The 26,718-nt window shown below is 41.6% G+C and overlaps 1 protein-coding gene across 2 annotated transcripts in view; it reads right to left on the bottom strand.

Moving 5' to 3' along the window:
- The window catches only part of IGSF3 (immunoglobulin superfamily, member 3), a 129,881-nt gene continuing 103,163 nt past the window's right edge, over positions 1-26,718 (bottom strand). For both annotated transcript variants that reach the window (XM_010830723.1, XM_010830724.1), the window contains 2 exons: positions 22,852-23,334; positions 1-3,332 (listed from right to left, as the gene is read on the bottom strand). In XM_010830723.1, coding sequence (XP_010829025.1) covers positions 3,082-3,332; positions 22,852-23,334 — 734 coding nt within the window. In that variant the 3' untranslated portion in view covers positions 1-3,081. The remainder of the gene's footprint in view (positions 3,333-22,851; positions 23,335-26,718) is intronic.

Raw genomic sequence — 26,718 nt, 5'->3', positions numbered from 1 at the left:
TATTTTCAACATAATTTACTACAGGTCTCTGAAGTGTATATAAAACATTTTAGTGCAACATCTTACAAATAGTTTTCTTTTAAAAAAACAAAAAACAAATCAACAGCTCTCTACATCATGCACGGGTAGTCTGTCTACCCTACTTTTTTTTCTTCAACAGTAAACGCAGAGAAACCATTGTTTGAAAAAAAACATGAAAACTTGCTACAGAAACCCCCTAGGGAAAGAGGGTGTGGTCATAGCCATGTCCTGGAATGGGCCTAGCACAGTGTGGTTGTTATTAATGCAATATTGTAGATGCAGATAAGTCAACAGAGCTGTTGGCCGTTTTCCTCTCTGGGTCTCTCCTGTAGGCAACTTGCAATGAGGTCTCCCAGCCACTGGAGGCCAGCATTACCACTCAGCAGATGCCACATATCCACAGAAATGGCCAAAGAAAGAAGGTCCTTGGGATTTTCATAGAAAGCAGAAAAGCTCACCCTTTGAGCTCACCCTTTGATGGTACCCCCGGCCCAACAGAAAATGCACAGGAATTAAAAAAAAAAAAAAGACAATTATTAAAATACTGGCTTCGGTTTCTTTTTTCCTTTCAAATCTCCGGCAAGTGCTTCACTTATTTATATGCAGCACCGGCTTTTCTTTTTTCCATGAACCTATTCAAACACAAATCTTCATTACATGTCCCAGTTCCAGCCAGCCCTCCAGCATCTTTCCATTCAGATGGATGGAAAATACATCATCTTCTCATGTGGACTCAGTCTATAAATGAGGGGCCAGCAATTTCCCACCGAAAGCCCATACCCTGACATGAAGAAATGGGGCCAAAGGCCATCTTCTTTCCTCACCGCTGCACCTGTTCTGTACCTAGAGCATTGATGCAGCGCAAGAAATGGGCATGAGCATGGGAGGCATCTGTGGGATTAAGGTGGTGGTGCCTACACAGAGTTGCAGGAGAGGACTGGAACGCAGCCCGTGTAAGCCCTTCAGAAAACACCCAGGCAACAGCGTTGCTTTCCCTTGGCTATGACACATCAAAGCACCTGCCAAGCACCCAGGTAAGGATCAGCGTCCACATGGCCTGGAATCCCACAGCTTCCCCTGGTGTCTGTTCAGCCTCAGGATTGGGTTCCACACAAATCTCTTGGGTTAGACTTAGTTCCAGATCTCCCAGACACTTTTTCCAAAGTGGGTTCTCCCTTGGGATTCAAGCTGCAAGTTCATAAGGAAGGGAGATGGCACTTGTGGACAGCAAAGTATGAGGAAGTGAAGTGAAGTCGCTCAGTTGTGTCCGACTCCTTGTGACCCCATGAACTGTAGCCTACAAGGCTCCTCTGTCCATAGAATTTTCCAGGCAAGAGTACTGGAGTGGGTTGCCATTTCCTTCTCCAGGGGATCTTCCCCATCCAGGGACTGAACCTGGGTCTCCCGCGTTGCAGGCAGACACTTTACCGTCTGAGTCACCAGAGAAGTGGCCAGCAAAGTATGAAGAAGCCAGGCAAAAAAAAAACATCTTCCAGGAGCAAGCAAAAGGAAGCACTTGCAACTGAGGATGCTCCGGGGCCCAGGATCTTGCCCAACAAGTGAAAAATAACAGGTGACATTGGCTTCACCAGGCTTTAAGGGACATCCAAATAAAAAGTCAACAATAAACAACCAAATCACGTAAAGCCACAAATGAGATCTAAGAAAGGGAAGGGTACAAAGTCCACGCATGTGATCACGTCCTGCTGAGATGGGGTAATCCATAAGGATTACAAAGAGCTGTGTCTGGGCTTCCCCTGGGCAGATATTCTTATGGCAGTGAGATGCAGGTCAAATGGTGAAGAAGAAAGACATCAATATCTTTGAGAAAGATGTAGTCAGAAGGAACATAGTCTTCATACCTCCAGGGAGGTAGTTATTCCTCCCTGTTCTCCAACGCCAGGCTCTGGAAACCAGGGCTGGCTAGTGTCCCAATGTTCATGAACCTAAGCTGTCAGCCGGCCCCTGTGCCTTCCCATGGTGTGTGTGGTGGCTGCTTGAGCCCCGTGTGTTCAGCTCAGTTGCTGGCCCCTTTCCAGGCCCACTGGCCACTTGCCCTTAAGAGTGTGATAAAGCACCTGGAAACAGAAGCCCACCTGCTAACAGTTATCAGAGACTGCCCTTGCAGAACAGACCAAGCCAACAACCAGCCTTATTTCCTTCTTTCACTAATTGCTGACTTTGATCAATCTGAAAGTCAGTAGCTGAAAGTAACCTTCTGCCCACTTTAACTTGCAAAGTGTGTACTGTTCAGAGTTTCTGACTTGTTCTCCAACCAAGTCTGCTTATTTTTTGGCAAGGATAGGATGAAGCCTATTGCCCCCCCAGACAGATAGGCTGGGCTGGGCACTATCTACTCCTAGTGGGGTTTATACGCAGGATTTATCTTGTACATACACAGTTTTTTGAAGCTAAATTCAATGCTTTCATCTTGACTACAAAGTGGTTCCAACAACTCCAGCTGAGGGAAAAGATAAGATACAAATTGGGCCCATACTACACATAATTTTCAAGTCTCGTTAAGGAAGTAAAAAGTGTTGGAGTATATTCTGATCCATGGGTGGCATTTTCAAGTGTGCAAAAATGAAAAAAGCCTTGGAAGAGAGTCCTTTGCACTATAAAGTCTGTCCTTCCTTTTGCCATCAGTTGTATTTCAGAGAAATTCATCCACATCATGGAATCCAAAAAGGGTAGACCAAAGGGATTGAAAAAGAGTCTCTTACAAAGAATAAGAACCCCTGTAACATCTATATCTGAGAATACTATATAAACCAGCGAGTAGACGTGGCACCGGGAGCTACTCACCACATTACCAAAAACAAAAACAAGAAACCTAACCGGCAGGATGGTGCCATCTGCTCGAAAATAGCTAACGGACCAAGACTGCCACCTAGAGGCAGTCTGCCTCTGACAGATGGGCGACTCTGAACACTTCTGAAGTCTGACTGTGTTCTGCGAGGGCGCCCCAGAGGTCGGGTGCTGTCCGCTGTCTGGTGGTAGAGCAAGATGCGGCGAGGAGAGCCTCAGCTCCTCCGTGGTTTATGGTCACCTGCAGTCCCCTTAGTCTATGGCTCCTGGGTGGATACTGAGCACAGGGGGCTCCAGGCAAGTGGGGGAGTAGTTGAGGTGTGGCTCCTTGATCCACAACAGGGGCACCCCATTCTTCCCCTCAGAGTTCTTGCTGGAGTTCCGGCTCTTGAAGCGCACCAGCAGGATGGTGATGATAAGGATGCCAAAGATGGGGAAAGGGTAGAAGAAGACGAAGTAGAAGAGTGCGTCGTTGGAGCAGATGATGGACTGCAGGGTGGAACCTGAAAAGGACAGACAGGGAGACAAGACATGAGGGCTGAGAACCTGGGTGGTTGCTCACTCCTGAAGACCCCACCCAGATCCGCAGAAGTGACTTGGAAGAACTCCCATACCCACGCTATCTTTCCCCTCTTGCCACTAATGGAGGGCAGACTACCCATGTATTCTTATTCTCACACTCGTGTCTCTTCGAATTCGTAGTTGGAAGTTCAAACAAAGCCAGGCCTCCATTTCCCACTGTGAGTCAGTATTACCACTTGGAAAGCCACATAAGAAAGTGTAATTTACTGATTAGGTACTCAACTGTATCTGAGATGGTGAAGACACTACCTCCACTTCAGCTTGAACCTCCTTGTTGGTTCTATTTTACATGTCCCTTTGCATTCGGTTCTGCTGCCAATGTCCTTCTTTGGGATAGAACACATTCTCTACCTACCAGCTTCTGAGAGCAGGTTTACCAGAAATGATGGTTATTTGATTAATGTTACCAATTAAAAAGTCATTATGGCCCACTTACACATGTCTGCAGTGTATCTGTGGCTGCACAGAATGCAGTGTTAGTTGTTCCTGGATACAGAGGAGAATGAAACCCCACACCTCTCACCCCATCAAGGACTGCTCTGGACTGGAGCCTGGGATCTAGGAGAGTGCATTTTCTCTGTAAAAGAAGGCTGCTGGATGATCTCTGTGTTCTATAAAGCTTACTAAATTTGGATAGCCACAGTGGTCAGATAAAATATGGTCTAAACACTTTCCCTTGTACTTTTGGACAGTGGGTTATTCAGCAGATCTTCAGAGGGTCTAAAGTACGATTCAGGGGGTTGGGTGGTTCTTTTTTTTTCTTTCTACTGAATAGCTGTTGTTCATCATTAAGAAAATTAGTACACATTTAAATGTATCAGATTTCCAAAGTATATGAGACTGGTGATATCAATCACTTTTGACCAATGAAACCTCAATTTCATAAGTTCTATCTAATAAACAGAAAGTTATCAAAGAAAAGAAAAAGCTGATGAAACTCAAAATTATCTGATACAATGTCATGCTGGGGAAAAAAAGCTGAAATTTCTAGCCTGTTTTTTAACTTCTACATCATAGGCTAATTCTACTGTAACAAACATCATTTTAGGTTGATCAGTTCCATATTTTGACAGAAGATCACTCAAAAGACTTCCTCATTAGAACGAATAATTCAGGTCAGTATGATGAAAACATTGTGTTCTGGACCATTCTGTAGCAACAGCTGCTGGTTAACTGCTGCTAAGCTCTTACCAGATGTCCTGTAACATCACTGGCCTTCTAGGCTGGTCTTCCCAACTAATCATGCAAAATCCACCTAATCCTCCACGTCACCCTCCAAAATAAAAATGACCCAGGAACTTGAGAAAAAGCAAGAAGGCAGTGAGGTACTTAGACTTCATTTTCTTTTCTTCTTCCCCTTCAGTTCAGTTCAGTTCAGTTGCTCAGCTGTGTCCGACTCTTTGCGAACTCAGCAGAACTCATGAACTTCAGCACGCCAGGCCTCCCTGTCCATCACCAACTCCTGGAGTCTACCCAAACCCATGTCCATCAAGTCAGTGATGCCATCCAACCATCTCATCTTCTGTCGTCCCCTTCTCCTCCTGCCTTCAATCTTTCCCAGCATTAGGGTCTATTCAAATGAGTCAGCTCTTCACATCAGGTGGCCAAAGTACTGGAGTTTCAGCTTCAGCATCAGTTCTTCCAATGAACACCCAGGACTGATCTCCTTTAGGATGGACTGGTTGGATCTCCTTGCAGTCCAAGGGACTCTCAAGAGTCTTCTCCAACACCATAGTTCAAAAGCATCAATTCTTCAGCACTCAGCTTTCTTTATAGTTCAACTTTCACATCTGTACATGAGCACTGAAAAAACCATAGCTGTGACTAGACGGACCTTTGTTGGCAAAGTAATGTCTCTGCTTTTGAATATGCTCTCTAGGTTGGTCATAACTTTCCTTCCAAGGAGTAAGCGTCTTTTAATTTCATGGTTGCAATTACCATCTGCAGTGATTTTGGAGCCCAGAAAAATAAAGTCAGCCATTGTTTCCACTGTTTCACCATCTATTTGCCATGATGTTGGGGTCCTTTAATGGACCGGAACCTGGTGGTCCGGAGTTGACGATAAGAAAGTGAAAGAGAGACAGCCAGAGGGAGGGGGAGAGAGGGGAAGAAAGAAAGAAAGAAAGAAAGACACGGGGACCCAAGCTCTGATGGAGCAAAGGTGCTTTAATGATCTTTCTGTGAGTATATATAGGCTGTTGTACAAGAAGTTTCTTTCGACAATGATAAAGATCAGAAAACCAAACGTATAGTAACCATTACCAAGGGAACAAGGGATTAATAATGGTCACAAGGTCAGGAGACAATCCATATCTCAAGAAAGGGGATCAGAACTAAGCAGTTGTATCATAAAGATAATGTTTACTGAAGGAGATTCAAGCCTGTCTCACATAATGACCTCAGTCCTGGGAGCAGCTTGCTGTTCCACTAGTTTCTGACAACAGAAACTGATAGGGAACAGAGGATTTATGAGAAACAGCATGTAGGAATCCTCCTGTTAAACATTCCCTGACAATTCCCCCTTATTTATTAGTAATATTTGTAAAAAGGGTTCTGACCATTAGAGTTTGTTTCGTTTTAACAATTTTTGCATGAAGGCAACAGTAGACAACAAATATAATTGTTAAGACAATCACCAAAATTACAGTTCCAGACCCGATGTTGTGAGTAATGCTTTGAAACCATCTGTGTGGGTCTAGCCCAGATAATTGATCAGCTAGTTGTTCAGCTAAAGTTTTCAAATTAGTGGAAGAGGGCAGATTTTTAGAAAACGTTTCAAAGATTTCTTTTTTTAAAATAATTGTACATTCAGAGAGGCATTATCATGTATGTTTTGTAAATGGAATTTGATTTGTTCCCAGTTGTAGGCACTATTATTGAATTGAATAGGAGTAACACAAAATTGAGTAGAATTCCAATCACAGTTTAGCATCACCTGTTTTTGTACATCTATTAATTGATCTCCAACCCATTTGATGGCTGTTTTTAGTTCCTGTATTTCATCTTGAATATCCTCATCTATCTGAGCCTGAGTGGCCCACATAGTATGGGCATCTTTAGTCCAATTTTGAATAAAATTATGTGTTTGAATTGGGGTTTGTAAAGCAACACCACTGATAGCAGCAGTGGTGCAAATAGCTATTAATCCCAAAATGCCAAAAACCAGCCTTCTAATGAATCGTTTGGATCACCAGAGCAATTTAGCAAGTAACCGGGAAGCAAGTCCAGCCATGGGATCTTCTTCCCAGGGCGGAGATTTATTGGAGATTTATTGGTAACCGCAGACTATGTTGAGATCAAAGAATCAAAAGGGATTCATTTCTTAAGGAAATAGAAGAGTTAAGGGGGCAGTCCTAAGATGGCAGAGGAATCAGACGGGGAGACCACTTTCTCCCCCACAAATTCATCAAAAGAACATTTAAACGCTGAGTAAATTCCACAGAACAACTTCTGAATGCCGGCAGAAGACACCTGGCACCCAGAAAAGCAGCCCATTGTCTCTGAAAGGAGGTAGGAAAAAAATAAAAAAGATAAAAAGAGAAACAAAAGAGGTAGGGATGGAGATCTGTCCTGGGAAGGGAGTCTTAAAAAAGAGAGAGGTTTCCAAACACCAGGAAACACTCTAACTGGCGAGTCTGTGGTGAGCTTTGGAACCTCAGAGGGCAACATAACCAGGAGGAAAAATAAATAATTAAAACCCACAGATTATGTGCCCAACGGTAACTCCCAGCAGAGAAGCAGTGCAGACGCCTGCATCTGCCACTAGCAAGCGGGGGCTAGGCAGGGAGGCGTGGGCTGCATTGCTTAGAGTAAGGACCGGGCCTGAATGCCCCGAGGGCAATCTGAGGGAACTAACTTGAGATAGCAAACCAGACTGTGGGATAGCTACCACACAAAAACCAGCTCACAGAACAAAGGACTGACTAGAGCTAGCCGGCTGCAGACTGGCCCATCCTCCGCCGGAGACAGGCAGGCAAAGGCAGCCAGAGCCAGAAGGGTGCAATCGTGGCCCCAGAGAGGCATTATCTACCAATCTGCAAGCAGGCTTCGTTGCTAACCAAGACTTCTTGGGATTCTGGATGGTCAACATCCGCCTGAGATGGTGCGCCGGTTGTACACCCAGAAAACCGAGCAGCAGGGACGGGGGAGGCGATAAGTCACAGATACCATGCTCGCCAAACACCTGGTCACCTGAGCTGCTTGGACCTGGGAAGAGCACAAAACACAGGCCCAACTAAGTCTGTGCCTCTGTGGAGTACCCGAACCTGAGCGGCTTAGACCTGGGAGGTGCATACAACCCAGGGCCGGCCTCAGACAGTTCCCGGCAGAGCAACCTAGAGCCTAAGCAGTGTAGACTGGGAAAGCACACACACCGTGAGTGGGGGCAAACCCAGTGTGGCCAAGACATTGCAAGCACACGCCAGTGATATTTGTTTGCAGCGTCCCTCCCTCCCCACAGCACGACTGAACAAGTGAGCCTAAAAAAGTGTCCACCTCCGCCCCCTTGTGTCAGGACACTGAAGAGGCCAGCAAAAAGAAGAAGCGAGAACAGAGGGAATCACCTTGGAAGTGACAGGTGCAAGAGATCAAAACCCTGTCGTTAGCAACGACTACATAGGAAGGGGCCTATAGATCTTGAGAAGTATAAGCCAGATCAAGGAACTATCTGAAAGTGAAGTATAGATGGAGAAGTCATGAGCCAAATGTAAGAATAAGACTGAAAGCCAGAGGCAGTAGGCTTACGTCCAAATCCTGAGAACACCAGAGAACTCCTAACTCCAGGGAACATTAATCAATAGGAGCTCATCAAACGCCTCCATACCTACACTGAAACCAAGCACCACCCAAGGGCCAACAAGTTCCAGAGCAAGACATACCATGCAAATTCTCCAGCAACACAGGAACATAGCCCTGAGCTTCAATATGCAGGTTGCCCAAAGTCACTCCAAACCCATTGACATCTCATAACTCACTACTGGACACTTCATTGCACTCCAGAGACAGAAGTCCAGCTCCACCCACCAGAACACTGACACACGCTTCCCTAACCAGGAAAACTGGACAAGCCACCTGTCCAACCCCACCCACAGTGAGGAAAGTCCACAATAAAGAGAACTCCACAAACTGCCAAATACGGAAAGGCCACCCCAAACACAGCAATATAAACAAGATGAAGAGGCAGAGAAATACCCAACAGGTAAAGGAACAGGATAAATGCCCACCAAACCAAACAAAAGAGGAAGAGATAGGGAATCTACCTGATAAAGAATTCTGAATAATGATAGTGAAAATGATCCAAAATCTTGAAAACAAAATGGAGTTACAGATAAATAGCCAGAGACAAGGATTGAGAAGATGCAAGAAAGGTTTAACAAGGACCTAGAAGAAATAAAAGAGTCAATATATAATGAATAGAGCAATAAATGAGATCAAAAACACTTTGGAGGGAACCAACACTAGAATAACAGAGGCAGAAGATAGGATAAGTGAGGTAGAAGATATAATGGTAGAAATAAATGAAACAGGAAAAAGGAAAACGAATGAAAAGAAATGAGCACAATCTCAGAGACCTCTGGAACAATGTTAAATGCCCCAACATTTGAATCATAGGAATCCCAGAAGAAGAAGACAAAAAGAAAGACCATGAAAAAATACTTGAGGAGATAATAGTTGAAAACTTCCCTAAAATGGGAAAGGAAATAATCACCCAAGTCCAGGAAACCCAGAGAGTCCCAAACAGGATAAACCCAAGGTGAAACACCCCAAGACACATATTAATCAAATTAATAAAGATCAAACACAAAGAACAAATATTAAAAGCAGCAAGGGAAAAACAACAAATAACACACAAGGAGATTCCCATAAGGATAATAGCTGATCTTTCAATAGAAACTCTTCAGGCTAGAATGGCAGGACATAATTAAAGTGATGAAAGAAAATAACCTACAGCCCAGATTACTGTACCCAGCAAGGATCTCATTCAAATATGAAGGAGAAATCAAAAGCTTTACAGACAAGCAAAAGCTGAGAGAATTCAGCACCACCAAACCAGCTTTCCAACAAATGCTTAAGGATCTTCTCTAGACAGGAAACACAGAAAGGGTGTATAAACTCGAACCCAAAACAACAAAGTAAATGGCAACGGGATTATACTTATCAATAATTACCTTAAATGTAAACGGGTTGAATGCCCCAACCAAAAGACAAAGACTGGCTGAATGGATACAAAAACAAGACCCCTGTATATGTTGTCTACAAGAGACCCACCTCAAAACAAGGGACACATACAAACTGAAAGTGAAGGGCTGGAAAAAGATATTCCACGCAAATAGAGACCAAAAGAAAGCAGGAGTAGCAATACTCATATTAGATAAAATAGACTTTAAAACAAAGGCTGTGAAAAGAGACAAAGAAGGACACTACATAATGATCAAAGGATCAATCCAAGAAGAAGATATAACAATTATCAATATATATGCACCCAACATAGGAGCACCACAATATGTTAGACAAATGCTAACAAGTATGAAAGCAGAAATTAACAATAACAAAGTAATAGTGGTAGACTTTATTACCCCACTCACACCTATGAATAGATCAACTAAACAGAAAATTAACAAGGAAACACAAACTTTAAATGATACAATAGACCAGTTAGACCTAATTGATATCTATAGGACATTTCACCCCAAAACAATGAATTTCACCTTTTTCTCAAGCGCACATGGAACCTTCTCCAGGATAGATCACATCCTGGGCCATAAATCTAGCCTTGGTAAATTCAAAAAAATTGAAATCATTCCAAGTATCTTTTCTGACCACAATGCAGTAAGATTAGATCTCAATTACAGGAGAAAAACTATTAAAAATTCCAATATATGGAGGCTGAACAATATGATGCTGAATAACCAACAAATCACAGAAGAAATCAAAAAAGAGATCAAAATATGCATAGAAACGAATGAAAATGAAAACACAACAACCCAAAACCTGTGGGACACTGTAAAAGCAGTGCTAAGGGGAAGGATCACAGCAATACAGGCATACCTCAAGAAACAAGAAAAAAGTCAAATAAATAACCTAACTCTACACCTAAAGCAACTAGAAAAGGAAGAAATGAAGAACCCCAGGGTGGGTAGAAGGAAAGAAATCTTAAAAATTAGGGCAGAAATAAATGCAAAAGAAACAAAAGAGACCATAGCAAGAATCAACAAAGCTAAAAGCTGGTTCTTTGAGAGGATAAATAAAATAGACAAACCATTAGCCAGACTCATCAAGAAACAAAGGGAGAAAATCAAATCAATAAAATTAGAAATGAAAATGGAGAGATCACAACAGACAACACAGAAATACAAAGGATCATAAGAGACTACTATCAGCAATTATATGCCAATAAAATGGATAACTTGGAAGAAATGGACAATTTCTTAGAAAAGTACAACTTTCCAAAACTGAACCAGGAAGAAATAGAAAATATTAACAGATCCATCACAAGCAAGGAAATTCAAACTATAATCAGAAGTCTTCTAGCAAACAAAAGCCCAGGTCCAGACAGCTTCATAGCTGAATTCTACCAAATTTAGAGAAGAGCTAACACCTATCCTGCTCAAACTCTTCCAGAAAATTGCAGGGGAAGGGAAACTTCCAAACTCATTCTATGAGGCCACCATCACCCTAATATCAAAACCTGACAAAGATGCCACAAAAAAAGAAAACTACAGGCCAATATCACTGATGAACATAGATGCAAAAATCCTTAACAAAATTCTAGCAATCAGAATCCAACAACACATTAAAAAGATCATACATCATGACCAAGTGGGCTTTATCCCAGGGATGCAAGGATTCTTCAATATCTGTAAATCAATCAATGTAATACATCACATTAACAAATTGAAAAATAAAAACCATATGATTATCTCAACAGATGCAGAGAAAGCCTTTGGCAAAATTCAATATCCATTTATGATAAAAACCCTCCAGAAAGCAGGAATAGAAGGAACATACCTCAACATAATAAAAGCTATATATGACAAACCCACAGCAAACATTATCCTCAATGGTGAAAAATCGAAAGCATTTCCCCTAAAGTCAGGAACAAGACAAGGGTGCCCACTCTCACCACTACTATTCAACGTAGTTTTGGAAGTTTTGGCCACAGCAATCAGAGCAGAAAAAGAAATAAAAGGAATCCATACTGGAAAAGAAGAAGTAAAACTCTCACTGTTTGCAGATGACATGATCCTCTACATAGAAAACCCTAAAGACTCCACAGAAAATTACTAGAGCTAATCTATGAATATAGTAAAGTTGCAGGATCATAGAAATCCCTTGCATTCCTATACCCTAACAATGAGAGAACAGAAAGAGAAATTAAGGAAACAATTCCATTCACATTGCAACGAAAAAAATAAAATACTTAGAAATAAATCTACCTAAAGAAACAAAAGACTTATGTATAGAAAACTATAAAACACTGGTGAAAGAAATCAAAGAGGACACAAATAGATGGAGAAATATACCATGTTCATAGATCGGAAGAATCAATATAGTGAAAATGAGTATACTTCCCAAAGCAATCTACAGGTTCAATGCAATCCCTATAAAGCTACCAATGGTATTTTTCACAGAGCTAGAACAAATAATTTCACAATTTGTAGGGAAATACAAAAAACCTCGAATAGCCAAAGCAATCTTGAGGAAGAAGAATAGAACTGGAGGAATCAACCTGACTGACTTCAGGCTCTACTACAAAGCCACAGTCATCAAGACAGTATGGTACTGGCACAAAGACAGAAATATAGATGAATGGAACAAAATAGAAAGGCCAGAGATAAACCCACGCACGTATGGACACCTAATCTTTGACAAAGGAGGCCGGATTATACAATGGAGAAAAGACAATCTCTTTAACAAGTGATGCTGGGAAAACTGGTCAACCACTTATAAAAGAATGAAACTAGGACACTTTCTAACACCACACACAAAAATAAACTCAAAATGGACTAAAGATCTAAATGTAAGACCAGAAACTATAAAACTCCTAGAGGAGAACATAGGCAAAACACTCTCTGACATAAATCACAGCAGGATCCTCTATGACCCACCTCCCAGAATATTAGAAATAAAAGCAAAATAAACAAATGGGGCCTAATTAAACTTAAAAGCTCTGCACAACAAAGGAAACTATTAGCAAGGTGAAAAGACAGCCTTCAGAATGGGAGAAAATAATAGCAAATGAAGCAACTGACAAAAAATTAATCTCAAAAATATACAAGCAACTCCTGCAGCTCAATTCCAGAAAAATAAATGACCCAATCAAAAAATGGGCCAAAGAACTAAATAGACATTTCTCCAAAGAAGACATACAGATGGCTGACAACACATGAAAAGATGCTCAACATCACTCATTATCAGAGAAATGCAAATCAAAACCACAATGAGGTACCATTTCATGCCAGTCAGAATGGCTGCTATCCAAAAGTCTACAAGCAATAAATGCTGGAGAGGGTGTGGAGAAAAGGGAACCCTCTTACACTGTTGGTGGGAATGCAAACTAGTACAGCCACTATGGAGAACAGTATGAGATTCCTTTAAAAACTGGAAATAGAACTGCCATATGACCCAGCAATCCCACTTCTGGGCATACACACTGAGGAAACCAGAATTGAAAGAGACACATTGTACCCCAATGTTCATCACAGCACTGTTTACAATAGCAAGGACATGGAAGCAACCCAGATGTCCATCAGCAGATGAATGAATAAGAAAGTTGTGGCACATATCCACAATGGAGTATTACTCAGCCATTAAAAAGAATACATTTGAATCAGTTCTAATGAGGTAGATGGAACTGTAGCTTATTATACAGAGTGAAGTAAGCCAGAAAGAAAAACACCAGTACAGTATCAGTTCAGTTGCTCAGTCGTGTCCGACTCTTTGCGACCCCATGAATCACAGCACGCCAGGCCTCCCTGTCCATCACCAACTCCCGGAGTTCACTCAAACTCATGTCCATCGAGTTGGTGATACCATCCAGCCATCTCATCCTCTGTCATCCCCTTCTCCTCCTGCCCCCAGTCCCTCCCAGCATCAGAGTCTTTTCCAATGAGTCAACTCTTCGCATGAGGTAGCCAGAGTATTGGAGTTTCAGCTTTAGCATCAGTCCTTCCAAATACCACCCAGGACTGATCTCCTTTAGAATGGACTGGTTGGATCTCCTTGCAGTCCAAGGGTCTTCTCCAACACCACATCAATTCGGCGCTCAGCTTTCTTCACAGTCCAACTCTCACATCCATACATGACCACTGGAAAAACCATAGCCTTGACTAGACGGACTTTTGTTGGCAAAGTAATGTCTCTGCTTTTCAATATGTTATCTAGGTTGGTCATAACTTTCCTTCCAAGGAGTAAGCATGTTTTAATATCATGGCTGCAGTCACCATCTGCAGTGATTTTGGAGCCCCCCAAAATAAAGTCTACCACTGTTTCCACTGTTTCTCCATCTATTTCCCATGAAGTGATGGGACCAGATGCCATGATCCTATTTTTCTGAGTGTGGAGCTTTAAGCCAATTTTTTTAACTCTCCTCTTTCACTTTCATCAAGAAGCTTTTGAGTTCCTCTTCACTTTCTGCCATAAGGGTGGTGTCATCTGCATATCTGAGGTTATTGATATTTCTCCCGACAATCTTGATTCCAGCTTGTGTTTCTTCCAGCTGATCGTTTCTCATGATGTATTCTGCATATAAATTAAATAAGCAGGGTGACAATATACAGCCTTGATGTACTCCTTTTCCCATTTGGAGCCAGTCTGTTGTTCCATGTCCAGTTTGAACTGTTGCCTCCTGACCTGCATATAGGTTTTTCAAGAGGCGGGTCCGTTGGTCTGGTATTCCCATCTCTTTCAGAATAATGCATATATATGCAATTTAGAAAGATGGTAATGATAACCCTGTATGTGAGACAGCAAAAGAGACACAGATGTATAGAACAGTCTTTTGGACTCTGCAGGAGATGGCGAGGGTGGGATAATTTGGGAGAATGCCATTGAAACATATATATTATCATATGTGAAACGAATCGTCAGTCCAGGTTCAATGCATGATACAAGATGCTCGGGGCTGGTGCACTGGGATGACCCAGAGGAATGGTATGGGGAGGGAGGTGGGAGGAGGGTTCAGGATGGGGAACACATGTACACCTGTGCTGGATGCGTGTCAATGTATGGCAAAACCAATATAATATTGTAAAGTAATTAGCCTCTAATTAAAATAAATAAATTTATATTAAAAAAAGGAAGAGTTACAACAAGTATATAATTTGCAATTTATATAAATTATAGAACATAAAGTCTTATTGAATTGTAAATTTCCTACAGCTAGAACAAAAGGAAGAATACAAGCTTGTATGAAATATGATTGATTATAATGAAAGAAATAGTTTTTATGACTACAATTGGTCCCTGTGAAATGTCCAGTCCAAGTCCCAACTTCCTCCGTGCTTGCAGCAAGTTTCCAGATGTCCCATTGTTTAGGCCCAATCTGTTTATCAAGGACGACTGGAGGACGAGGGAGGGGGGCATTCCATCATCAAGCCACCCAAGAAGTCCTCTGTCATGGTAATGTTCCATTGTAGCATTAGTAACCTTCTACGCTATTTGAGTAACAAAATCACACACAGTGCTATTAATATAATCTGAGCAGTTAGATAACCATATACCATGGAGTCCCCAATCAACAATTGTATGATTAGCCATAAACATTAATTTTCCTGATTTGGCCTGACATTTGTCCCAATGAACAAGAATATATTTAAAGCTCTTATTAGTAAACCCTTTGCATAGTGTTCTTTGTTGTTTCCCTCATTCTTTCCCTAAAGTTTCAGTAGTATAAACATGGTTCATGGACAAAGAAAGGGCAGTAAATAATCCAAGCAATGTGTGGAAGTTCTTTTTTGGAGGCAGAACGAAAGCCCAAGTTTGTCGATTAACATTAATACATAATTTTATTGGGCCCATGCATAAAGGAAGGATTTCATAGCCTAGAAAAATGTTAATTAGTCTTCCTTCTTCCTCAGGATGAGAGGGCCCCTCCAAGCTTCAAGGAGGGGACACATGTGTTGAGTCATTAGTGGATACGATTGGTCCTATATCTGTCCATTCTGTAACCTACAATAAAAAGGGGGGTTAGGCCCCCCCTATAAGCCCAATAAGTGTGATCAATCAAGTCAGCCTGAGCAGGGGAAGCAAAAGCAAGCAAAGCAAGCACAGCAAAGAAAAATATTCTCAGGATTCCGAGGCATTCCCTGTTGAGAAATCAGATATTCAGTTTGATTAGTAAGGGTTTTTATCTGTCCCCAAGTAGAGAGATCATAAGGTCAGTGATGTAGAGTGTGGTTTTTTGGAAATTTTTAAAGCTGCCATGGCTTGTACTGGAATTTATTCTTCCTGGGGTTTTTGTTGTTTCGTCTCTAGTTTGAATGTTGGGGGTCCCCTTAGGTTGAATCTTCTGAAGAGGAAACCATGTGAGTTCGTTGGATCCATCTGGAGAAATAGAAGAATATCCCTTTCCCTTTAAGATTAGTTTCTTAGATTTCCATTGATTAATCTGTCTTGATACCAAATGGGCAAAGGAAGGGAGGTATCCTTCAATGTCTCGAAATGTTTTTCTGCTTTTGTCAAAATATCTCCTTGTAGTAAGTTTAAAAAATTTAAAATAAATAAAGCTATATTAACAACAGTTATGGAGAAGGCAATGGCACCCCACTCCAGTACTTTTGCCTGGAAAATCTCATGGATGGAGGAACCTGGTAGGCTGCAGTCGGTGGGGTCACACAGAGTCGGACACGACTGAGAGACTTTCTTTTCACTTTTCACTTTCATGCATTGGAGAAGGAAATGGCAACCCACTCCAGTGTTCTTGCTTGGAGAATCCCAGGGACGGGGAGCCTGGTGGGCTGCCGTCTATGGGGTCGCACAGAGTCTGACACGACTGCAGTTACTTAGCAGCAGTAACAGCAGCAACAATAATTACAGAAAGAAAGGAAAGCGATAATGATGAAAACATTTCTAGGAAATATTTTAGTACAAAAGAAATCATCTAGAGATCTGTTTGGGGACTGGTATTTGGTTGTGGTTTTGAATTAATAGGTTGATTTCTTCCTTATTCAGTACATACATTTTTCTTGATATAAAAAGAAGTAGGATCTGACTGTGTTTTAAGTGGTTTGTGTTATTTGGGGCAAAGGATTAGGAGCAAACAGTTAAGCACTTTTTCCTAAGTGAAATTACTGAAAAGCTGATGCAGAACAAGTCGACAAATGAAACGTTGCTCACATCCAAATACCTGACCTTGTCCCTGGAAAAGAAATGCAGCCCAGTGGCTGCTGAATCTCTCTGTTCAGCGTGTTAAAGAAGATGATTGTACTTTCAAGACAGACTGGAAAAGAAGCTGAATATTTTGTATTTTTGATATTCTTAGGAACAGATAACTTATTTGGCAAATGGTGTCTTTTTTATGTTGTTTTTGTTTTGTATTGTGAAATAGGCAGTGAAGATGATGTTATTTTAAGAATCTTACAGACTGGAAACAGAAATAAAGCTATACTAATAATAGTTATAGGCTTAAAGAATATATTGCATTAGAATCTAGTAAAGTCTGTTCTGGATAAGGAAGATAAGAGTGTTCCTGTGTATTTCTTATTTGATTTTTTACTTGCAGTTACAGTGTGTAATGTGTTTAATTATGTCTTGTGTTTGTGGATTACAAGGAATGTCTGTAATCTGTTGTAATAGAGAATGAATGTAAAAATTGTTTTAATTTGCTTAGAAATATAGGCAGGCCATTGTCTGTTTTTATAGAATTAGGTGTTCTCATTATCGCAAAGTAATTAATAGGTGGGTTATAATATATTGTGTAGTTTCACCTCAGAGAGGTGTGGCCCATATAAAAGAAGCATTTGTATCAATCGAGACATGTAAGAAGGAAGAGGAAGAAAGTTCAGGGCAATGAGTTACATCCATTTCCCATAAAACTTTCTTTCATTTGTCATAAACCTTTTGTGTATTTTTTTTTTATTCATTTTATTTGCCATTTCTTATATCTTTTTATTAAAAGCATATATCTTTTCTTTGAAGTATCTTGTATGTTAGCATTTTATAGATTGGTGAATATATTTATATTTTATAATATATATTTATTTATATATATATTTGTATTTATTAATAGTCTAAAATCTCTTTAGTTTTTTAGTAAGAAAAAATGTTTTGTAAGAGGAAGTTAGCGTTCAGTAATTCATGTTTTAAAATCTTACTTCATTTGGAAATGACCTAGCTATTTAATACTTTTATTATTTAGTTTAGTATAACTCCAGAAACTTAAGTTACCCCAATCCTAAGAGATTATTTTAGATGATTATAATAGATTATTCTATTAAAAATTATTTTTAATAGAGTTTATCTAAAAGTTTTCATCTCATTTATATATATATATATATATATACATATAAAAGAGCTACCTTTTTGTTGACAAATTTAGTTCACCTTAAACCTAGGCACAATAAAAGTATTATATAATGTTGATGACTTAAGACATGTCTTAATTAGATTAGCAAATAATTATATATAAATTATATTTATATTTAAATAAACATTATATTTACTATTGAATATTTTTCAGTTCATGTGGACTTGAATTTAAATAGCTTATTAATTTCATATTATCTAAAAATAAAGACATATATTGAGACATAATTTTAGATAGATAGGCATAGTTTTCCGCTTGAAATTTAAAATATCTGTTTTTTTTTTTTGAGTTCCACCAATTTGTTTATGGCTGGAGTCCTAGATGGAGTGGGCTGTGTATCCCAAGGACATGATAAGAGTTAACTTTAGGTTTTTTCTTAGGCCTGTTTTTGTTTCCCAGGCAGAATTGGAGTTCCAAAAAAGTATTTTAACAAGTTAACCTTTTCCTAACTGCACATGTAAGAAGAATCGGTTTTGCAATTTCAAAAAAGATTTTATTTTAATCAGTTTTCTCTGGAGTCTAAAGCAATTTTGTAAATCAATAATAATAATGTGCCAATTTTGAGGAATAAGTAATAGGTGATGGGATCTCCGGTTGTAATGTATCCATAGGTTTCATAGATGCATTAACCTTTTTTAAGGTCTGTTAAGAGATGCCATTTGTTAGATTTCTTTTTTATAACAAAAAAAGGAGAATTCCAAGGACAGCAAGATTCCTCAATATGTTTTAATTCTAACTGTGTCTATAAGTTCTTTAGTAGCCTGTAATTTTTCTTTTTTAAGGGGCCATTGCTCTGCCCAAATAGGCTTGTCATTCTTCCAAGTTATTTTAATAATTGCTTTGTTTGTTAAACGAGCAGTGGTCCTTAGGAAAAATGTGGAATGTATATCTGAGTTTGCCATAGCATAAGTAAGTCCCTTCCTATTAGATTAAGGGGTGCATCTATCACATAAGGTCTTAATGTTGCAGGCTGGCCTTTTGGTCCTTCATATGGGTAGATTTGTACATTTTGATAAATTTCTTGTACTTTGGTTTGAGAAATTCCTGCAATTGGGCAAGAGATTTTTTGTATAGGCCAGGATTTGGGCCATAAGTGTTTGGAAATAACAGTAATATCAGATCCAGTGTTGAGGAGACCAGAAAATCTTTTACCATTAATTTTGATATTTATTTTTAGTTGGGCATATTCAGATACCAATGATGTCCATAAGGATTGTTTTTGATCTGTACTGTTGAATCTGCCTGTTCGTGTGTCATTAGAAGAGTTAATAGAAGTGTAAGGCAAAAAAAGTAATTGAGCAATTTTGTCCCCCTTTTTGAATTGCCACAGAATCTGAGATGACATCACAATTTGAATCTCTCCTTTATAATTTGAATCAATTATTCCAGGGTGAACAGTAATTCCTTTAGAAGTCAAACTAGATCGGCCAAGTAAAAGACCGAAGGTTTGTGGGGGCAGAGATCCAAAAAGTCCAGTAGGTACTCTAGAAGGGACTGTTCGAGGGTAAAGGAAAAAGTCATTTAGGGCTGGTATACGGACGGCAGCACTGCCGGATGTTGAGGGTTTGAGGGAAAAGATAGAATTTGCCCCTGGTTTTTGTTGTAGGGGACCTGGGGGGTGCCCTGTTTGGAGTTTCCTGGAATAGGTTTTCCTTCAATATCAAATTTAGATTTACAATCTTTGGCCCAATGCATTCCTCTACAGCAGCGAGGGCAAATTCTTGGAGGTTTTTTATTAGCCTTCTTAGGGCAGTCCCTTTTTAAATGGTTTTTATCTCCACATGTAAAGCATCCATCATTTCCCTTTTTAAAGATAGCAGCCATTGTCTTACCTAGCATTTGCATCTTTTAAGTTTCTGATCCTAAATTGTGACAAGCCTTCAAATAATCAATAATAGTCCCAGTTTCACGAATTGGAGCGATAGCTCTTAAACATTCCTGATTTGCATTCTCATAAGCAAGTAATTTCTCTAGCTGTTTCTTGGTTTCTTCTCTGATTACAGTATGGGAAATAGCAGTTTCTAATCTAGCAAAAAAAAATTAGCATAACATTCACTAGGTTCCAACAAAGGAGAGACTTTTGGAGTTGCGCCTGTTGGCAGAGGAGGAGCATTTGGAGCAGCCGGGGCAGGGCTAGTAAGAAAATTTTGAAATATTTTATGTTGTTCTAATTGGGCCTTTTGTAAAGTTTTATCACCTACTTGATATTCATGCAATAAGTATTCAGTCTGTTGTCAAATATCGTGAGGGCTAGAATTACCTTGAAATGGCAGAATTACAGCTTTCATGAGAGCCCATAGGGGCCAGAAATCAATCGGAATATTTTTTCCCTGCCTGGTGGCTCGTTCAACATTTTCTTTGACCTGGTGCCAAATTTCTAAATCAAAACTGCATTTATCAGGGAACCAAGGATTACATTTAACCATTGTTTGAAAGCAAGCCTCTATTCATTGACGCGAAACCAAAAATCCCTGCTTTAAACAAATGGTGAAGTAAAGTAGAGAAATAATGGGGCTTTCCAGCCGTTTGACCCGTGTCTTAGTACTTACCAACCTCAATAGGCCCTGACCTCAATAAGCCTGGAGTCACTCCGTCCAAAATGCCACGTATACCAGTGTCCGCGTTCTGGGTGCCACTTGTTGGGGTCCTTTAATGGACTGGAACCTGGTGGTCTGGAGTCCATGATAAGAAAGTGAAAGAGAGAGAGCCGGAGGGAGGGAGAGAGAGAGAGGAAGAAAGAAAGAAAGAAAGACACGGGGACCCAAGCTCTGATGGAGCAAAGGTGCTTTAATGATCTTTCTGTGAGTATATATAGGCTGTTGTACAAGAAATTTCTTTCGAATGATAAAGATCAGAAAACCAAATGTACAGCAACCGTTACCAAGGGAACAAGGGATTAATAATGGTCACAAGGTCAGGAGACAATCCATATCTCAAGAAAGGGGATCGAGACTAAGCAGTTTTGCCGTAAAGAGAATGTTTACTGAAGGAGATTCAAGCCTGTCTCACATAATGACGTCAGTCCTGGGAGCATCTTGCTGTTCCACTAGTTTCTGACAACAGAAAACCGATAGGAAACCGAGGATTTATGAGAAACAGCATGTAGGAACCCTCCTGTTAAACATTCCCTGACACCATGAAGTGATGGGACTGGATGCCATGATCTTAGTTTTCTGAATGTTGAGCTTTAAGTCAATTCTTCACTCTTCTCTTTTACTTTCATCAAGAGGCCTTTTAGTTCCTCTTCACTTTCTGCCATAAGGGTGGTGTCATCTGCATATCTGAGGTTATTGATATTTCTCCTGGCAATCTTGATTCCAGCTTGTGCTTCCTCCAGCCCAGCGTTTCTCATGATGTAGTTTGCATAGAAGTTAAATAAGCAGGGTGACAATATACAGCCTTGACGTACTCCTTTTCCTATTTGGAACCAGTCTGTTGTTCCATGTCCAGTTCTAACTGTTGCTTCCTGACCTGCATACAGGTTTCTCAAGAGGCAGGTCAGGTGGTCTGGTATTCCATGTCTTTCAGAATTTTCCACAGTTTATTGTGATCCACATAGTCAAAGACTTTGGCATAGTCAATAAAGCAGAAATAGATGTTTTTCTGCAACTCTTTTGCTTTTTCAATGATCCAGCGGATGTTGGCAATTTGATCTCAGGTTCCTCTGCCTTTTCTAAAACCAGCTTGAACATCTGGAAGTTCATGGTCCACGCATTGCTGAAGCCTGGCTTGGAGAATTTTGAGCATTACTTTACTAGCATGTGAGATGAATGCAATTGTGCGGTAGTTTGAGCATTCTTTGGCGTTGCCTTTCTTTGGGATTCTTCCCCTTATGTTGCTGATTTGCTAAAGAGAGACTAAGTTGGATATTCTAATGAGTCACAAGGTAACATCTAACAATATACCTGTACATGGTTGTTGTTGTTCAGCTGCTAAGTCATGTCTGACTCTTTGCAACTCCATGAACTGGAGCACACAGGCTTCCCTGTCCTTCACTATCTTCTGGAGTTTGTGCAAACTCATGTCTATTGAGTCAGTGATGCTATCTAACCATTTCATCCTCTGCTGCTCCCTTCTCCTGTCTTCAGTCTTTCCCAACATCAGGGTCTTTTCCAATGAGTCAGTTCTTCGCATCAGGTGGCCAAAGTATTGGAGCTTCAGCTTCAGCATTAGTCCTTCCAATGAATATTCAGGGTTGACTTCCTTTAGGACTGACTGGTTTGATCTCCTTGCTGTCAAAGGGGCTCTCAATTTGAGTCTTCTCCAGCACCACAGTTCAAAAGCATCAATTCTTCGGTGCTCAGCCTTCTTTACAGTCCAACTCTCTCATCCGTACGTGACTACTAGAAAAACCGTAGTTTTGACTATATGGACTTTCGTCAGTAAAGTGATGTCTCTGCTTTTTAACACACTGTCTAGGTTGTCAGCTTTTCTTCCAAGGAGCAAGCATCTTTTAATTTTGTGGCTGCAGTCACTGTCTGCAGTGATTTTGGAGCCCAAGAAGATAAAATCTGTCACTGTTTCCCCCTTTTCCCCATCTATTTACCATGAAGTGATGGGGCCAGATACCATGATCTTAGTTTTTTAATATTGAGTTTTATGCCAACTTTTTCATTCTCCTCTTTCACCCTCATCAAATATATACATGTATAATGAAATCTAACTAAAATTTAATCTGGTGGAGCATCAACTTTATTATAAAGATGAGAGGGTATATGATCACTTTAATTCCTATAGCCATTTTTTTTTTCCCCACAAGGGCAATCAAGAGTCAGTTACTTAAACTGGTGTGTCAAATCCTAAATGCCCATAACAGCCGAGAAAACGGCTTAGCAATCCCCCATCAAGCTCTGATTTTTCTTCCAGACAGCTAGAATCAACAGTGACACCCTCCCCTGAAAACTTAAAAAACTTACTTGTGTCCAGAACGCGGATGCCGATGGGGGCCGACTCCTCCTCGGTCAGCCGGTACCATTCCTTTTGAGGGCTGGGCAGCCACTCCTCCACACGGCAGGAGTAGTTACCCGTGTCCTGGGGGCTGGCCTGCAGCACGGTGAGCCGGTAGAGGAGCGGGGAGAGCATCTGAAAGCGGAGCCTGCCCTCCCAGGGGCTACCCTCTGGGCCAAAGACAGCATCTGCACCCACGCTCAGCAGGGCTGTCCGCTCTGTGGGGTCCTCGTCCTCCTCTTCATCCATCTCCACTTCCTCCTCCTCTTCCTCCCCATCTTCTGGGCCAGGGCTACCCCTCTTTCCTCCAGCTTTAGTCCTCAGGGAGTACCAGGCCACGGCGAAGCGCGAGTCCTGGCTGGAGCGAGACACGATGCTGCAGTCCAGCTGGAAAGCTGCCTTCTCGAACACCGTGGCATTCGGGACCACCGTGTCCACCTGCAGGGCAGCGTCTGGGGGAGACGAGGCTGTTTTAGTTTCTGCTCAAAACAACTAAACGTCCACCATTAAATATGTTTTAGGAATACGGTAACATACAAGAGAGTTCCATGCCTCTATTGAAAGGAATGAGGGGGCATCGTGTACAGAGAGGAGGAAGGAAATTCAAGAAAAACTGTTAGAGTACGGCACGCTGTGTACTCCACACATCACTCTGCAGAAGAAAATGTGTGTGTGTGCTCAGATGCTCAGTTATGTCTGACTCTTTGTGACCCCACGGACTGTAGCCTGCCAGGCTCCTCTGTCCATGGGATTTCCCAAGCACGAATACTGCAGTGAGTTGCCGATTTCTACTCCAGGGGATCTTCTTGACCTAAGGATCATACCCGCATTCTCTTGAATCTCCTTCACTGGCAGGTAGGTTTCTTTACCACTAGCACCACCTGGGAAGCCCCACGGAAGAAAATAGAAAATACATTTTATTCCATTTGATTGGAATATCTGTGGAAGAATTCACAAGGAGCTGGTAACATGGATGCTTATAGGAATCCAGAGGGAGAGGGGCAGATTTTTCACTGTGACCCCTTGTAGTGGTTGAATAGATTTCTGCCCAAAGTCATGTCCACCTAGACTCTCTGAATTTCCTTAATTGGAAATAGAATCTTTGCAGACATACTTCAGTTAAGATGTGCTCATAACTGATTTGGGGCAGGCCTACATATCAGGAGAGAAGAGGGCACACAGAGACACATGGAGAAGGATATAGAAAGGCAGAGACAGATTGGAATGATGTAGCCACAAGCCAGGGAACATGGGGCCCTGAGAAGCTGAAAGAGACAAGGAAGGACTCTTCCCTAGGAACTTCAGGGGAGCAGAGCCCTGAAAACACTTTGATTTCACCCTTCCAGCCTCCACAACTATGAGAGAACAGATTTCTGTTGTTTGAAGCTACGAAGTTTGTGCTAATCTGTTATGATGGCCCTTGGAAATGAATTCACCCCCTTAGCAGCTTTTGAATTTAAACTGTGTGCATGTTGGTTGTTGGCTACAACACAGGAAACCCAAGGAGATAAACATTCTCCAAGGAATGAAGCCAAGCAACAGACAATAAACCTGAAAGGGCTCCTTACCCCGAGTATGGAATCCCCAGGAGGATAACATGGACAGTGTCCTCTCAATGGACGTAGGAGATGCAGTCCAACCACTAAGAGATAACTGAACAAGTTAAGTCGTATCCCACAGACGCCACCAGACGGCTCTATCTGCTTCTTTTGCAGGTTTGGGCTCTCTAGAGTAGGTTCTGGAGAAGGCAATGGAACCCCACTCCAGTACTCTTGCCTGGAAAATCCCATGGGCGGAGGAGCCTGGTAGGCTGCAGTCCATGGGGTCGCTAAGAGTTGGACACGACTGAGCGACTTCACTTTCACTTTTCACTTTCATGCATTGGAGAAGGAAATGGCAACCCACTCCAGTGTTCTTGCCTGGAGAATCCCAGGGACAGAGGAGCCTGGTGGGCTGCCGTCTGTGGGGTCATACAGAGTTGGACACAACTGAAGTGACTCAGCAGCAACAGCAGCAGAGTAGGTTCTAAACGTGTAATTCATTCCCTACCTCCTCCCTTTGGCTCTGTTTATGAAATGCTCATGCAAGATGCCAACGTAGCATCAACAAAAATAGACTGAATCAGATTCTACTTGGATGACGACCAAATAGGAGCCTTTCCCAAGTGCTGCCCTGGGCTTTCAATGAATTGGCTGAATTGGCTTGCAGGTGAACACAAAGCTAGTTACCGCCACTCCCTTGGGGCTCTGCTAAGCCCCTCCACATTCCTCTCTGCACATACGGAATCTCGTGTGCGCCACTGGACACAAAGCTTAGGAACCAGCTATAGGTGATGCACACGGTGCATCAACCCAGCTATCACCAGGGATGCGTGGTGGGGCACGGTGGGGAGAGGGTGATGGTGGTGGCAGGAAACGCTGCAGGGGCCAGAGGGCAGAAAGTGGCAGGACAGGAAATAGGTTTGCAGGCAACTCAAACTGTCTCACTCATCAGCTTATCCCTCCAGGGAACACAGCTGATGTGCCAACAGAGAAAGGCTGTGCTGGCCCGAGTGAGGCATTGGACCCATCATGGCAAGGTGGTAAGGGGCTGTGAACATTCAGTTCCCCAGAAGGGCCTCTTCCATCTAGTCTCCCTTTCTGTCTTCTAGTCTAAGGCTCACAATTTTTCGGAGCCCCTTCAAGGGGCTTCCCTGGTAGCTCAGAAGGTAAAGAATCTACATGCAATGCAGGAGACCCAGGTTTGATCACTCTAGTATTTTGCCTGGAGAATCCATGGACAGAGGAGCCTGGAGGGGACTAACACTCAAATGCCTTGTTTATGTTAATCACTCAACACAAGTTTTTTGAATAAAATTAATTTTCACCTTCCCACAAGCCCAGTCCCCTTAACATGCCTCTTTACCAACTTGGTTTTCTGCATCTGTCCCCTTGTAGAAGAGGCGAAACCATCTCCCTGGTCAGCCTTTAACACTCTTTTCCTTACTTTCCCATGTTTAAGCTACAAGAAAAAAGTTTGTCCCTGCCCCTCCCAGAGGTCACGCTGATACTTCCAAGCTGTGACCTAGACCAGTGACTCTGATCTGTGGTCCCTGCTCTGGGGGAGGAATGTGGTTTCCCCTCTCCCCTGGTGAACCAAACACAACTACTAATCTATTCAGCAATAGTCCCACCCTGAAGAAGCACAAGCCGGAATCAAGATTGCTGGGAGAAATATCAGTAACCTCAGATATGCAGATGACACCACCATTATGGCAGAAAGTGAAGAGGAACTAAAAAGCCTCTTGATGAAAGTGAAAAAGGAGAGTGAAAAAGTTGGCTTAAAGCTCCACATTCAGAAAAATAAGATCATGGCATCTGGTCCCATCACTTCATGGGAAATAGATGGGGAAACAGTGGAAACAGTGTCAGACTTTATTTTTTTGGGCTCCAAAATCACTGCAGATGGTGATTGCAGCCATGATATTAAAACACGCTTACTCCTTGGAAGGAGAGTTATGACCAACCTAGATAGCATATTGAAAAGCAGAGACATTACTTTGCCAACAAAAGTCCCTCTGGTCAAGGCTATGGTTTTTCCAGTGGGCATGTATGGATGTGAGAGTTGGACTTTGAAGAAAGCTGAGTGCCAAAGAATTGATGCTTTTGAACTGTGGTGCTGGAGAAGACTCCTGAGAGTCCCTTGGACTGCAAGGAGATCCAACCAGTCCATTCTAAAGGAGATCAGTCCTGGGTATTCTTTGGAAGGACTGATGCTAAAGCTGAAACTCCAATACTTTGGCCACCTCATGTGAAGAGTTGACTCATTGGAAAAGACTCTGGTGCTGGGAGGGATTG

This window comes from Bison bison, unplaced genomic scaffold, assembly GCF_000754665.1.
Source record: "Bison bison bison isolate TAMUID 2011002044 unplaced genomic scaffold, Bison_UMD1.0 scf7180017864519, whole genome shotgun sequence".
Classification (NCBI taxonomy): domain Eukaryota; kingdom Metazoa; phylum Chordata; class Mammalia; order Artiodactyla; family Bovidae; genus Bison; species Bison bison.
Note: the sequence above shows the minus strand (reverse complement) of the source record. Positions and strands in the feature narration are given on the sequence as shown.